Here is a 15,783-nt window from a genome sequence, read left to right as displayed (position 1 = left end):
TTGATTTGATTTGGGCCAGAGAGTGCCCTCTCCTGGCCAAGGCTGATGTGTCTACATGGCTCTTGTTTGTTTTCCTTTAATACCAAAACTTCGCATTCTGTGAAGCCAGCAAGTTATCCAGAATAAATTCATTATGAAAATTCAGCTGGATTTTGGTCTTATTTTTAAATTATTTTTTTGGTAAAGTAGATTAAAAAGAACTCGAATGACTGCTCTTTTTGTTAACTTGGTTTTTTCTACCATAGGTCTCAACAAATGGCAGCTATTACATCAGACAGTGACGAGTCCTGCTGCTCCCTTACAGTGTCTGACAGACCACTGTGGATTCAGACTGGGAGCATTGAAGTTAACAGTGAAACGGGCAGGTCTGTCTGTTTTAAGCCCTGCCACAAAGTGAAGAGGGCATCATGTCATCACTTGATCACTCCTGAAGTAGATTAGGCTAGACTTGAAAGAATTCATTAGTTCTTCTTCTTTAGTTTTCATTGACCTTCGTAGCTGGATGTACATCATGTAGGTGATAGTCTTAAATGAGTGAAAATAACTTTCAATTGACATTACCTACCTTGCTAAAAAAAAGGTAGAGCCTCCTGTGAACTTCTGTGAATTGAGAGCAGTTTCTCCTACGGTGGTGGAAGTTGGGTGTTGTGTTGCTGAATTATGTCAAATAGCAGCTGAGTCCATGAAAAGTCAAATGCTGGATTTCTTTTTATTCACTATCTCAATCTCTTTGTCACTTATATTCATTACTTCTTAGTCATTTTTACTGCATATATAAAGAATATATATATATATATATATGAACATATATATTCTTAGTGACTTAATCTTAAAACCATGGTCATTTATATAGGGCAAGTCGGAATGCCAGAGGGTGGTAAAAGATAAAGCTGAAATGTAGTTGTAATCTGTTTCTTTAAGCACACTTATAAATGACTCCTTGGATAATGCCTAAAAGGCCTATTTTGGGCTCTTAAACAGTAGGAAAGGTTTTGGGATAGTTTTTGTTGTGCTGCTTTTAAACTTACAGTCCTTTATTACTTATTTGAATTAAGGCTATTTAACTGGCATTTGTGCAGTTAGTAAAGAGCTGTATAGCAGCATATAAACGGTAATTTGCAAGTTGCAACCTGGGTCAGAATGGCACATTTTGCATCAGAGATTGTGGCTGGGATTTTGGACATTTTATAGGGATAGTAGTTACCCTAAAGGTGATCTCTTGAGGGAATAGTGTTTTTTAGTTTTCGGCACCTCTCATAGGAATAGTAAGATCTGCTTGAATCCTTGACTTTCCTGCCCTAGTCATCAATGAACTTGAATTAGGTCTCACTAGGGTTGAAGCCAAATATTGAGAGAGTCATAAATAGCAGGAAATGGAATTGTACATGGGGTTGGCTGTTTACTTTTTTTTCTCTTTCACTTTATAAAATGGGAACGTTTGCTTCCAAAATGGTGTGAGTCTAAGTGTATTAGTATTACAATCATATTAGTATAATAACGTAGTTTTAGGAAGTAAAAACTTTCCATAGCTCAGTGTCAAATTTTAAAACAAAGTTAATCATTCTGTTTCTTTAGAAACAAGGACTTGGAAATAAAAAAAAAAAACAAGGACTCCACCTTCCATCTTGATGTGTGTAATATTTATGACCAGAAGTCATTTTTAATTGCTTGAGAAAGATACATGATCGAGTGCCCTGTTAAATTTATTGCATAGGCCTTGATCGAGTAAGCAAACGAAGCATGGCAACACTGGGAAAGTTACATAAAATCAAGAGTTCTGTCAGATCATGGGAAACACACCTACTTTGAAATGTTTGGAAGCTAAATGTTGGGAAGGATGATGGTTTTTCTTTTTTCCTTTTTGCATCCTTTGTTTCGTCTGTTATTATTCCACTGAAATACCATATCTTTGGTTTAAAAATTCATTTGACCAAAAATAACATCTTTCTTTCCACGGATCACCTCTTTCTGAATTCAAACTCTTATTAGTACTTTGGCTGCAAGGCTTGAAAGGCATAATCCGGAATTGTAAAGGGTTTTAGTGGGATTCTTACTACTTTGTGGTATTAGAGAGAGGTTGGTAATGTTGGGAGTTGTGGTCATATTACTTGGCAGTAATTTTTATAAGCCTTGCCCTTTATAAATGTTATGTTTGGAGTCCTGCTCTTTATTGGAAGTATGGTAAAGAATGTATCTGCTTGATACTTAGGTTTGCTGGTGTAACAAGAGACACATGATCAAGTTGTCTTTCAGTATCAAAATCATGCTCTTAATGCCTTCTGATGTGCTGTGCCTCTGGGGGGGCACTTTCCATTCTCCTCTTTTTTGCTCTTTGCACATATGTAGACAGTGTGATCTGCAGCTGATTTTTACATAGTCTGATTCTGTATATATATTCACTTCTTAAGACTGTAGGCTAGCCTGTGTTAGAGGAAGGCTGCTTGCTGGGTGTTTCATAGTAGTCCACCATGGCTAAACTGACTCTCAAAGTTTGGTATTGTTACCTATGAAATGGCAGCATAAAAAACAACAAAGTTAAAATTCCCCTGTTATTAGGCAAATATTCATAAGCAAGTATTTTTTTTTTTAAACACTCAAGTGGAGATTGAATGTGTGAAGGTGATAGTCATTATTTTGCTTATGTTGGAATTTGGCCAGATATACTTCAGCAATAACATGAGTGTTTCTGGTTTGCAGTGGAGAAAGTTGTTCTCTCAAAAAAAACATTGGTTAAGTTTAACTAATTTAAAAGAAAAATAAGGTGTGATCCCACAATCTATGAGGGCTTAATTTAAACAATGAGGACTTCATTTTTCTCATATAATTACTTGTGCTTAACTACATTTTCTTCCTTTTCTTTACTATATTTCAGCACAAAGACATTAGCAGGCTGCTGGTTTCATGGACCTGTACCACAATGACACAGAACACCAGAGCATCAGGACTGAATGAAATTGGAGATTTTTAAAGCTGCACTAAGAAGTAAATGTTAAGGCATTGATTAAAACCAACAGTCTACAAAGGGGCACTTGGAAATTGTGCTATATTAAACTGAAGAAAAGGTATTAGGGAATATTTTATAAGAAATAAACTATTGCAATAAATTATGCATGAGATGAGGAGAAAAGTGATATGAAATACACATACAAAAAGCTCACTTGACGGGTCGGCTTTAGCTCAAGCGGTTACTTCCTCAAGCCAGACTTCAGAAAGCTCTCTTGAATTTTATGTATGAAGAATCACTGACAGTAACTTCTTTTGAATGTGAAGTTCTTACCATTATGGTTTGGACAGGCCTAAGACGCATAGGTTGATGCAGAAGTGTTGAATTATTTTTTCATACTTAAACTTTGTGCTTTCTCCAAAGTTTATGTTAATCAGTTCAGATATGAGAAAACGTGTTTCAAAAATGGCTCTCCTCTGAAACAGCAATAGTCATATATGCCAAGGCCAATGTTTCCTTCACGGTGCCAGCAGAAACAGCAAAAGATTATGTAACATCCTGCTGAAAGGATGGCAAAGTGCCCCACCCCACCGCACCAACAAAATTTGGATCTTTTCTTTCTTTAATAAAGCAGGGCTGTATTATCTTGAATATATGTTTGCTCGTTAGAACATATTAAGATGTATTTATTTGCCACTAGTATTTAACATTTTGTGCACATTTTCATAACTACATTCTTACCTTTCGCATTTTGACTCAAAGTGGATAGGCTAGTGTTGACCTTGGAGTGAAAACACACTTCAAGAACTAGTTCTTAATTCTACCGAGCTGGAAAGGCTTTTATTATTGTCTCTATCCTTACTGATTTTATCAAGTTCAGAAAAGGTGACTTCTGAATTTTGATGCAGACCCCTTTCTATGGAGAGCCTCTCCTTCTAAGTGCAAGAAATTCTCACAGGTGTCAGCTAGGACTTGGCCCTGGGGGACAAGCAGCAGGAACAGATCCATAGACAACATCAAACTTTTCATGCATGGAGCATGAATTCTTATTAATAGAGACTGTAATTTTTTTCTTGTCTTTGGTAAATACATATTAAGAAAAACCTTAATTTCTCTTTTTTAATGAATGGAGAAAACATGAGAAAACCAGATGGACCTGTTAGTACTACATTTTTAAGGCATTTTATATTTGATGGTGCCGTACTTTTAATAATAATAAAACAAGTTTTTTAGTGGCAATACTGATTTATTTTTTAAACAAGAAAGATATCCATATTGATTACTTATTACAAAAAAAAAAAAAAAGGAAAAAAATGCCAAAAAATAAAAAGACACAAAATTCATTTGAAGCAACAGAACAGATAACTGAGCACTTGGCTCAAGTGTTCAACCTTTCCATAATCTTACTCTGTAGGTTTGGAATTACCTAATAACCCCACCCATGCTCAGGATTAACAAAAGGTTCTAGGTGAGAGTTTTAGAGTATTTAATATACCTGACTATGATTTGTTTTATTACAACTCAAGAAGAATAGTCAGGCAGTCTTGAGTCCAGTGAGCTTAATGCAAATCGTAATTATACTGCAAGTAATTAAAAGTTTTGACCACATTCTAAAATTGTCTTTTTGGAAAATTCTCTATCATGAAGACATTTCATATTTTATACAATCAAATAGCTCAGGAACTGTAGCAGCAGGGAGTTCTAAAGATGACATGTACTAGAGGGCACCCTACTCTGTGTGGCCCTGAGGCTGTGGCTTGGGTCAGTCTTGTTCTTTCAGATACATAACATGAGCACTACCTTTCAGGCTTACTTTGAGAACCAGATAACTCCCAAGCCATGGTGGAATTACACATGGATTGTATAATCAAAATTTTTAATTAGGCTTTAGAATTCTTTATTTATATAGAGTGATGGAAATGACCAAGAAGTAGTAATACAAAGGCAAACGAATTGGGAGAGATCAGGTTTTAAGTATCTAAATATTTTTTTCTCATGACATTCTCAAAGGTGTTTTGTTAAAATCAGATTTCCATTTTTTAAAAAATGAAACTTGGTATTTAAAATCTAGACCTACCATGTTGCTATTTCACTTTCATTGCTTTAGTTGCTTAATATTTAAGCTTTGCTTCATGCTACCTTTTGTCTGTATTTCAGTCTTCACAAGCCTATTTTGTTTTGTAGACTTGAATGATAAAAGTTGTTTCTCATTTTACGTATGCTCAGAGTTAAATGTTAAAGAATGTTGTGTAACATTTAATCCCAATAAAGTCTTTGATTTTTTAAAAATTTAGTTATTTTAAAACTATGCTTACTTTTTAGGAGTTTGTTTTTAAAGATTATTACTTTTTTATCTATTAAAATTTAATCACTACTTGATCTTTAGGGAGCTGTTTTGAGTAGCAATTCTTCCTAAGGAGATCAGCCAGTAGGTTTCTAATCACTAGGAGATTTTGTGGTACCTTTTTATGATCAAGGATAGAGAAAAGGTGAGTAGTTTAATTAGGACCCTGTGCACAAACAACCTTTTCTGATGGAAACAACTCACCCTTCGGAGTTGGATGTAATTAAACATCTACTGGTGGGTTTGTTTTGTTTTAATTTTAAGGAGTCCTGCCCTTATGGGTAAATGGTTGCTTCTTTAAAAGCCTAGCATGTCTGATGTGAGATCAAGTATTCTGAGAACCAGAAACACTTGTTTATCAAGAAAAAAATTAGCCTCTTAAAACCTACCAGACATTGAACGTTTTCAGGACTGACCAAGAAGTGTAGGTCAGTGTACTTTTTTTTTTCCATTTCAGGAAAGCAGACCTTTAGAAGGCTACTTCTTATTCCAGAGTATACACGGAGTCTTTAATCTCAAACATTCTCCTATTTTAGTTTGTCTAAATGAGTATAAAAAGGCCACTGGAATCTGGCTCTGTTAATCTTTTTCTCAAGTTTCTCACTAATGAAAATGGAACTAGAGAGAACCAAGCCATGTGCACATTATCTGGGAAGTCCTACACGAGACCTGATCATGTGCACATATGTTGGTGTAATTATAGATACAACTCCTATAAGAGACAAGGGAATGAGTGATGAAACACATAGTTGCAACTTAAAATCTTATTGATGCTGGTCTTCAGATAAGGAAGTATAAGTTCATTTTCCCTCTTTCAAGTTAAGATTCTTTTCTCAGTGCTTTGAATAAAGCATACTTTTATTTATTTTTGACTGGTAAGGGGATCTCAACCCTTGGCACGGTGTGGTCTGCACCACGCTCCACCAGTGAGCACACCGGCCATCTCTATATAGGATCCGAACCCGCGGCCTTGGCGCTATCAGCACCGCACTCTACTGAGTGAGCCACGGGGCTGGCCTGAATAAAGCATACTTTTAGGTGTTTTTTTTGTGTGTGTGGCTAGTTGGTACAGGGATCAGAACACTGCACCTTAAGTGGTTTTTTTTAAAAATTTTTTTTTAAAGATGATTGGTAAGGGGATCTTAACCCTTGACTTGGTGTTGTCAGCACCACGCTCTCCCAAGTGAGCAAACCGGCCATCCCTATATGGGATCCGAACCCGTGGCCTTGGTGTTATCAGCACTGCGCTCTCCTGAGAGCCACAGGCCGGCCCCCACCTTAAGTGTTTTTTGAGCATACTTTTCTCTAGTGATGAGTGTCCTGCCAAATTTTTGCTTATTCAGAATGAAATTTCATGGCGTTTAACAACAACTCCTTTGCTTTGGTGTCAAGAAGGTAATGAACCTGGGGCGAAGGAGAGTAGGGTTCAGGAATACTGAGCCAGAGGAAGAAAGAGCTGGCCAAGCACAGTGGCCAGGTCATTGTCTTTAAGGGTACTTCTAGCATTAGTCCTTTTGTGTTTCCTTGTGATGCTAGTTTGTAGAAGCAAGCTTCTAACATAAGGGAGGATAAGTTGGTGATGGTAAAAGAGAAATGTTTTTATATGAATAACCTGCCACAGCCTAAGAGGTAGGAGACATGGATTCTAATCTTAGTTCCGTCAGTGACCTTTCTGATAGCAAAATCACACAGTAGCTTCACTGGCTAAAATGGGATGTAGAAATTCAGTTTCTCATTTACCAAGCTCTTCAGTTCCTACTCAGCCAAGGATAAAAACACTGGGGAGACATCAGAAAAAAAATTTTTTAATAGAAATATTCTGTAATCCATTGTTTCTAAATTCTAAGCTCAGTGCCAAATCCTCTGGATTCTGAGTAAACAGCTCAAAACTTGTATGGCCTTCTAAATATTGTGAACTATAACAGCAATGTGAAGTGCCTTGAGGTTAAAGGGGAGCCTGATGTGTCATTGCCCCAGAAAAGCACAGCCAGAGCCTTCAGTAAGACACAAAACAGCATTACAGAAGACAGTGATGGGTTTGATCCATCACATGTTTAAATGCAGCTTTAACACTTTTAGAAAATCAGGTAGGCTGGACAAGGTTTTGTGGCACAAACTATAATCCCTGGCTTTTGATGCTGACTCTGCCAATGTAAGAATCCAATCAAAGTGTCACAGTGCCCTAGGAAACTATCACACCTTTTCTCCCAATTAAGTTCATGAGGCATAGCTGCAAACAGTATAGTTTGAGGCAATCAAGCCCCCCCTACAAAACAGTCTCATGTACTTGAGATCAAGTACCAGATATAGCCTGCCAAAGCCTATATCCTTCAATGTCTAAATACTGTTCTCTCCATGTCACTGTTCCTTTACTTCCCATCCCTGCCCTCCCTGAGGACTCTTGTCTGTAGTTGGCTTAAAGAGTTTCAGGTTTGGGGATTTCTGACTGAGTTGGAGGCACCAACTGGAAGCTGTGTGCCTGTGTGCTCAGGTGGCATGTGTTGGCTGCCTCATGTGAGTCCAGGTGGATGTATGATGTAGACAGCAGTCTGGTACTGCACACTGCAGAGGGACAATAAGATTCCAATGTCTTCAGATCCAGCTCTTCACATCTGGAACTAAGGGTTTCCCAAAACTGGGTTGGTTCCTTCCTATCTGTCATGATAGCTGATGGCCGATGAGCCCAGTGCCTGATAGCAGTTCCCATCTTGGTAGGCCATATTATTCAGCAAGCTAGAAGTAGCAGCTGGGACTGACAGGAATGCTGACTAGCTGACACTGGGACACCGCCACAAATTGTTAGTTGTGGGCTTCTTTGGCAATGAGGCAGCAGGCTCTGCCATGCCTTGGCACAGGGGGAAATGAGTTTCCAGTTTCCCCTTCAGTGAAAGGAAAAGAAGGTAAGAAGTCATACCTTTAGTTCTGGCTGACAGCTTAACTTTTATGATGGAGCCTATTCCTAGCTTGGAGACCTCAGAGGGTTGGGAAGTTAGAAGAAAATTTTATTTTTTATTATAGAATATCTCAAGTATTTGTAAAAGTAGACTAACAACCCCTTGTGTCCCCATTCCTAGCTTCAACGATTACCAACTTGTGGCCAGGAAAACTGGAATTATTGATGCTTTGAAATATAAAAATAGAGGACAACCTCACTAGTTTTCATAAACTAATTTTATCATTAGTTTCTTTGATTACCCCTTGAAAGGATTTAAGCAGTTGTTCTGATGCTCTGTTATTTTAGCCCTGCCTCTTGGGCTGGCTGGTAGCAAATAATCCATTTTTCATTTTCAGGAGCATTAATGGGCTCTTGATCTAGTGTGTGCTCAGGACAGCTCTACACACAACCGAAGGAGGTGACTGGAAACAATTGCCTCCTGTCCCTATACGGCTTTTTGTTTGTTTTTTCAAAAGATGACCGGTAAGGGGATCTTAACCCTTGACTTGGTGTTGTCAGCACCATGCTCACCCAGTGAGCAACCGGCCATCCCTATATGGGATCCGAACCCGTGGCCTTGGTGTTATCAGCAGCACCACACTCTCCCGAGTGAGCCACGGGCCGGCCCCCCTGTACGGCTTTTAATAACACAGTTGACTGAAAGAACAGATTCTCCAGCCACCTCTGGTGGAATGTGCACACACTTTATTTTTTAAAGGAAATCCAGGTGATGGAGGATTTAAGCTTGTTACTATTGAGTACAGAGATGGCAGGCTGAAAAGGATCACAAACATCTAACTGAAATAACTTTGAGGAGATTTACTAGGGTTGTGTAGGTGTGTATCAAGTACACCATATATATAGATAGGAACGGGTATTAGAGAAAGAGTTCAATGCTTTAAGAAATAAGGGAGGAATGAGGGTAGGGAGGGGAAAGGCAGGGTAAAGAGGGAAAGTGATCACAGAAAATAGCAGGAAGAAACGTGTGGTGGGGGCTCAACTGAGCTCCAGCAGCTCTAGCCTTTCCTTTTATGCCAAGGGCATGCTTAAGAGAAAGCACAGATAACAGGAAACAGGGACCAAGGGCTTGTTAGATATTTACCATCATGTGTGGCATCTCAGATTTGCACTCTGGTCTTGGAGGGTTATTGGACTCTTCCCTTTAAAGATCTTTCTCAAGGAGATTAAAGCAGCCATTAACATGCACAACTGCCTCAACAGACCTCCTCTTTGGTCTCCTATCATAGCCTTCCCCTTTGACATTCCAAGTTTTGCTAAACTGGTTGTAAAAGACAGGATTTGCAGGCCTTCTTAGCTCCTGGGGCCAGACAGACAACCCTTGCAAAAATACGTCTTCCAATCGGGTTTACACTTAACACCTGCTGCCAGCTCCCATCCCACAGTCTATTCAGACAGTAAAATGCCTCTACAAAAGTTCCTGTGTCTGGTCTTCCTAAATCAGTTTAGATTCTAGCTTGAAAGCTGTGTGAAATGTTATTCAGGAGCACCAGAAATAATCACTAAGCCCAGCAACATTTCCTAAATCAACCGCCTACCTTCAACTACACAAAATGTTGTAGAAACTACAACACTTGCCATTTATGGACTAAACAAACATTCATGTCTTTGACTATATCCAAGCAACTCTGAAGAGCCAATGTAGGAGGTCTTGTCATTTTGTTGAAGCTCAGATGTAGGCCCAGTGCTGTGATGTTCCTAAGATCATCCACTCTTTAGGCTCAGCCACTTCCCAGCCTCCACATCTGGACATGGTGTGATGTTTCTACTTATATGCACAGTTACTTGTCAAGTGAGACAATATGGCATTTTAGGGGAAGTCTGGCAGGGAGCAAGAGGCTAAAGAAAAAAAATAGCAGCAGTGCTTGTGATACAAGGGAAACACACATGGGAGGGTCCTGAACAGGTTGGGATTTTAAGAATAGAAGGTGAGTTTAATGATAGCATGGATCCATGACATGATTAAAATGAACTAATCCACTGTGCACTCTATGCAAAAAAATGCCACACGAATGTGAATTTGTTGTAATAGTCCTAATGTCCTGGGTAAGCCACCTTCGGAGTCTACAGCCAATGGAAAAACTGCTCATGTGAAAGTTGGAAAAGTAGTTGCGATATTTAGTGAGAATACATACAGAAAACACAAGACTCGAAATATGATCTGGAGAAGGTGGAGAGGCTGAAACTAAAGGGCAAGTTGGGGACTTTTGAAAGTCTCAAGATAAGTTGTTGCAAATATCCAAGATGCAAAAATGAAATCTTAAAAACCAGGAGACAAATGCTTACAGGCTAGGTTGAACATTCAACATCTGAGGACACTGTGTGGCTGCACAAAATGGGCCAGATTGGCTTAACATGGCCCTTTTTTCAGTGTCCTTTTGAACTTCATGGGTACAATTGTTGGATTCATTGCTGGGAAATCCTAGCTAAGCCCTCCAAATTTGCTAAAACCGAATAACACTACTGCAGAAAGTTTGAGTAACTGCGACCAGAAACTCCGGGTTCTTGAGGACATTCTGGGCAATACACAGGGAAGTCTCAGATCAATTCACTTGCCTTGATTGGGTGAAACCAAGCTGTTGTCTTTCACCACCTCCCACCACATTCTTTGGAATGTGAAAAATAGCATGTAAGCCTTCTAAGCTGACATTTGAATTACTTGCTGGGTCTTAAAATTTATGGAGATGAAGACTAGTTTCATCCTCTTTACCTCATTCTGTCAGTTCATTATCTTGAGGTAACAGATATTTGTTGGTAGCAAAGGAGACATTTTAAAAAACAGGCACTAAGGGCACAGGGCTGGGCCAGGTAGCTGAGTTGGTTAGAGCACGGTGTTGATACACCAAGGGCCAGGGTTCGATCCCTGTTATTGGCCAGCCGTCAAAAAAACCAAAAAAACCCATTGTTGTTAGTGAGCCCACCTCTTGTGGAATGTCCTTGAACACCAATTTACTAAGTCTCTAGTACACCAGTAGGTGGTGGTGCTATTAAGAATAAATATGGTCTTTTCTTTCTAGAAAATCATGGTCTACTCATGGAGGCAGCTAGGGAAACAACAGATCATAGTATTTTAAGGAATGTGTCTCAGTCTTCAAGGCAATTCTAAAAGGAGATCGAAAATTATTTTGATCCACTGCAATATTGTTGAAATAAGAACATATACAACGTCACAATGTGATTACCTTAAAAATAAATTCTGGTATACTTATTTTGGGGAGGAGGAAGACATCACATAACTTTAAAATTCTACATCTTAGCAGCAGGAGGCAAATGCAGGCCACCTTCCTCCCTTACACACTTCCTACTTTGAATGCTTTTAAGATTTTTCTATAGTCAAACATTTCCAAAAGGTTTGAATCTATCTTTTCTTCCAGATTTTGGAAGCAGAGAAGTAACAGTGATAGAAAAACCTCCTTGGCCTAAGCAAACTCACACCTATGGAGATCCTTTCCTTTCCTTTCCAGAGGCACTGCTTGGCCAGTCACTGGAAACATGTAGTGTTGGCCTCGGTTGGCTTCCTGTAAGATTTCAGTATGGCGGAGGAAGAGGAGAAGGAAAAAGAGAGAAGGAAGGGGGAAGCCTAAGAAGCAAAACCTCTACATCCTGCAGCAATGGTAGTCCCGAGCATCTTCTCCTAATGAAGGGTGTTTAGGCAAACAAATTTACTTTCTATTCCTTGGAGGCACAAACAGTCTTTTAGGAATCTCAGCCCTGACCTTTGCTTAGTCTCAGCCATTGAGCTCGAAAGTCATAATCTGACAAAGCAGTTCTCAAAATATATTCCAAGGCTCCCCAGGGGTTGCCGAGATCTTTCAGGTATCCATGAGGTCAAAACTATTTTCATAATACGAAGGGGCTATTTGCTATTTACTGTCAGTCATCCTGAGTATGCAGTAGAATTTTCCAAAGACATGAATGTGTGATACCACGACAAACTTAGTATAGGAGATGTGAGAATCTTGCTGTCTTCAGTCTAGACACATATAAAAGAGACTTGCAAAAATGTAAAATGTTGTCACTGTCTTTGTTTTGGAAGATATTTTTCACAAAAGTATTATTTATATTAACATGAAATATTTGTTATTTACACGACCTAAATATTTTAAAATATTTTTAATATGGTGAATATGAATAGCTAGAACCCACATAAATGGAAATGCTCTTTAACTCTTTTCAAGAGTGTGAAGAGGTCCTGAAAGCAGAAAGTTTGAGAACCACTGCTCTGGCATAATGCTGGCTGCATAGGAAGCACAGAACACTGACTGCCATATGGCTTTCAGCCAAGGTTTCTGCACATCTTGTATGATTTTTCACAGACACCTTTTTGGGAAAATTGGATGACGGATTTCACATAAAAATAGCAAAGCAAAATTAACCACTTTCCCCCCTCTCTCCTTCCCCTTGTAAACTCCATGAAGAATTATGTTTCAATTTGGGAGACAGATTTGGCACATCACAAAGAAGCAGCACTGCATATCATTGCTCTATCAACATACTGTAAGGGACTTTTAGGAACAGATCTAAAGTACCAGCAAAGTCCTTAACATGTGGAGTGTGACAACTGCATGTCACAGAATTATACATGTAACTCATTCCCAAGATGAAACTTGTACGTCGCTGCTTTTGACACTCAAACCAGAACAACTGAAAGCTTTTCACTAGCATCAACTGATGACCAGAAAAAAAAAATCTATCTTTGAAGCCTCTAGGTTTATGTAGTCTAAAAGAATATGGTTTTGTTCTGGGATTCACATACCACTATTCTTGATGAAGCTATTTTAGTTGAAATTATTAAGATTAATGCTTGGTCAAAAGCACTGATTTCATAATTATCTCCACAAACCTGGAAGGGCCTACGCCAGCTCATGAGATGGAGTTTCAGAATTTTAGTACATGATAGAATGGTCTTCAAGATAAATCCTCAAAGTGGCAATGAAAACTTTGGACATATTTGTGGAATTCAGAATCAATAACCCTCCTTGAAACCAATATTACTCCTAAAATCAGAGAAGTATTCTGCTTTAGCAGTTATGGGAACAAAATTCACAACCTAGCCCAGACCATCACAGAAAGCCTTTATTACCACAGAAGAAATCGGGAAATGCTGGAGACCACGCATGGTAGCCTTGTTAGCATATATGATTAGGGAGGGGGATGGCAGGCAGGAATCCCATCAGTCATGTCTGGGCAGTCTCCCAACAGATTTGTTCGGTTCAAGAACGGCTTTTGCTGGGCTTGTGTGTTTGTGTGGCTAAGGGAGGTCAGCCTTGATAAGCAGGCTTCCTCCTGAACAAAGGACAGCCAGAATCAGGGATAACAGCTGCACAGACACAACCTTAAAATGTAAATCAAATTAGGCTCATTACATTAGGAAGTACATTTCACCCTGATCATAAAACAAGAGGGAAAAGGGAGCACTAGGCTCTACTGGATAGCCTTTCTTTTGGATAAGATGCTTTTAAAGTTATAACACTGCCAGGGCCTTTCCCCTTGCTAACAGCAAGCAGCACACAATTTCCAAGTCAGCTTTTAAAGTGATTGTTATCTTTGTTATCTGTTGTTATTTGGATTTTGAACGAAATTGATGGAGTAAGAGCCAGTAGAGGAATCCTGTTTGATCTGGAAATTTTCTGTGGAGAGCCCAAAAGGTCGGAGAACCAAGTTCCCAAGATCTTTTAGTTTACCTGCAATGTAAAAGCAAAAACTCAAATGAACAGAGGAACGAACAGAAGCAGGAAGGTTGATCTTGCCTTACTATCTGATTATGTGATATAAACAGTATCTTTCTGCAGTTACAGAAATGCCTGCTTTTAATAATATGAAACCTTCCAGGAGAGTTCCCAGTCCCTATGCCCCACTCAACGACAGTCACTTCAATGCCACCCACCCCCGAGACTGTGCTTGCACACATAAGAGTGAGGGAATCCTGCTGGCTCCCTCTGGGAGATCAAAGCCTCCCTTCTAAACTGGCCACAACTACCACAGGACACAGGCTTCTGGGGTGAGTGCTGGGAAGATCAGCTGCTGCTCACGGTGGGGCTGAAGGCTCCCCGCCAAGCCTCATCTGTGAGGGCAGAGGTCCGTCCAACAAATCTGTTGTCTATAAAACAGCAGCAGCCACTTGCTAAATTTAATTCAACTTAGCTAGTTTCTATCGAGCCTGGATTCAGACTCCAGAGCCTCCTACTGTTCTAAGCAGATCCTTAGCTCTGCAGCAAATGCATCATTTTTGGAGACACAGGATTTTGTTCACTTTCACAGTGCCATCAACTAGTCCAGTTTCCTTCCCAAGTTTCAGGCTTTACATATTTATCACTTGGGTGATCTCATGTTCTAAAGTCAAAACACGATATATAACCAAGGATTCTTATGCAATAATTTTTAGATACTAGAGGACCATGGAGTTTTTATGTCAAAAGCTGGAATTTCCAGGACATTTCAGAGATTTATAGGGATTTATGGGGCAAAGGATGGAATATTTAAAAGTAAGACTGTTGTGGAAAATCTTGGCTGGGATGGGCAAATAAACAGTTTCAACCCTTTCCAAACTGTTTTAATTTTTCTTTCAGGTCTGCTTCCAATGGAGATGAGAACAGGGGTAGATGAGAAGAGAAACCCCTAATCATCAGAGGCACAGGTTCCTTCCCACCTTCGCATGTGTTAGCAGCTTGTGTCACTTGGAGGCCTCCCATCTTAGAGTAAAGCCCAGGTAAAGAACTTAAAGATGCATGATCTTTAAATTTTAAAGGCCTTCCTAATAACTCATAGTGATAACTTTTGGTTTCAGTTCAGCCCACGGACACTCACTGTGTTCAGAGAAAGGCCAACCCATTCTTGGACAAAACATTAATAGAGAAAGTGCCCAGAACCCGGCATGAAAATTCTCCAGGCAGGTTTCCCAAACTTAAATCCAGGACACACATGCTCAGTGCTGCTGTCTGGGGAGAATCAGTGGCACAAATCTTGGGTGTCTGCACACAGGAGCAGCACACACAGGCTAGAGCACAGCCCCAGGTAGATGGAAGACTGGAAGGGTATCACAAAAAGCAAAGACAAGACAGGGCGTCCTCAGGAAAACTTGAGGTAGCAACCCTGACCTAGAACTTCGGCAGTCTGTCTGAGGGTTGGGAAAAGAGCACAGGGAGGAAAAAAACATTTAAAGAAGCCCAATAAAATGTCACTGCTGGGACAATCCTTGGCTCTTGTGACATAGATCGAAGGAAGTAAGAATGAATCTCAAGCGTGGCTCACATCAGACTCCAAGGAGGGCATTTCCATCTTGGAGAAGCCTCTATTCAAGGGCCACTTTGGACTGTCAACGGGGCCACTACCTGGATGGAGGAGGGATCATTGGAAGCCCATCCCAAGTGCCAGAAAAACCATTTAAAGTACAAATTGTACATTTTACATAGTATCTACTATGTGAGGCACTGGGATCTAAAGAATAAAAGTCATTTCAGCTTTTGAGATGCTCTAGTGCGGAGACAAACACAGAAGACTGAGGTGTGCCCAGAGGAGGTGCTCACAGACCCTGCAGGAGCC

General features: G+C 39.7%; 2 protein-coding genes across 3 annotated transcripts in view; one reads left to right on the top strand and one right to left on the bottom strand.

The window, feature by feature from the left end:
* PWWP2A (PWWP domain containing 2A) overlaps positions 1 to 5,189 on the top strand; it is a 34,709-nt gene extending 29,520 nt beyond the window's left edge. The window contains exons 3-4 of one of the 2 annotated variants that reach the window (XM_063086339.1): positions 246 to 365; positions 2,873 to 5,189. In XM_063086339.1, the coding sequence (XP_062942409.1) occupies positions 246 to 365; positions 2,873 to 2,886 (134 nt within the window). In that variant the 3' untranslated portion in view covers positions 2,887 to 5,189. The remainder of the gene's footprint in view (positions 1 to 245; positions 366 to 2,872) is intronic. The other variant, XM_063086340.1, reaches the window with a different exon arrangement.
* An 8,106-nt stretch (positions 5,190 to 13,295) lies between these two features.
* Positions 13,296 to 15,783, bottom strand: part of TTC1 (tetratricopeptide repeat domain 1) — a 44,002-nt gene continuing 41,514 nt past the window's right edge. Inside the window, exon 8 of the mRNA XM_063086755.1 lies at positions 13,296 to 13,925. Within this exon, the coding sequence (XP_062942825.1) occupies positions 13,792 to 13,925 (134 nt within the window). The 3' untranslated portion in view covers positions 13,296 to 13,791. The remainder of the gene's footprint in view (positions 13,926 to 15,783) is intronic.

This window comes from Cynocephalus volans, chromosome 2 (genome assembly GCF_027409185.1).
Source record: "Cynocephalus volans isolate mCynVol1 chromosome 2, mCynVol1.pri, whole genome shotgun sequence".
NCBI lineage: Eukaryota > Metazoa > Chordata > Mammalia > Dermoptera > Cynocephalidae > Cynocephalus > Cynocephalus volans.
Note: the sequence above shows the minus strand (reverse complement) of the source record. Positions and strands in the feature narration are given on the sequence as shown.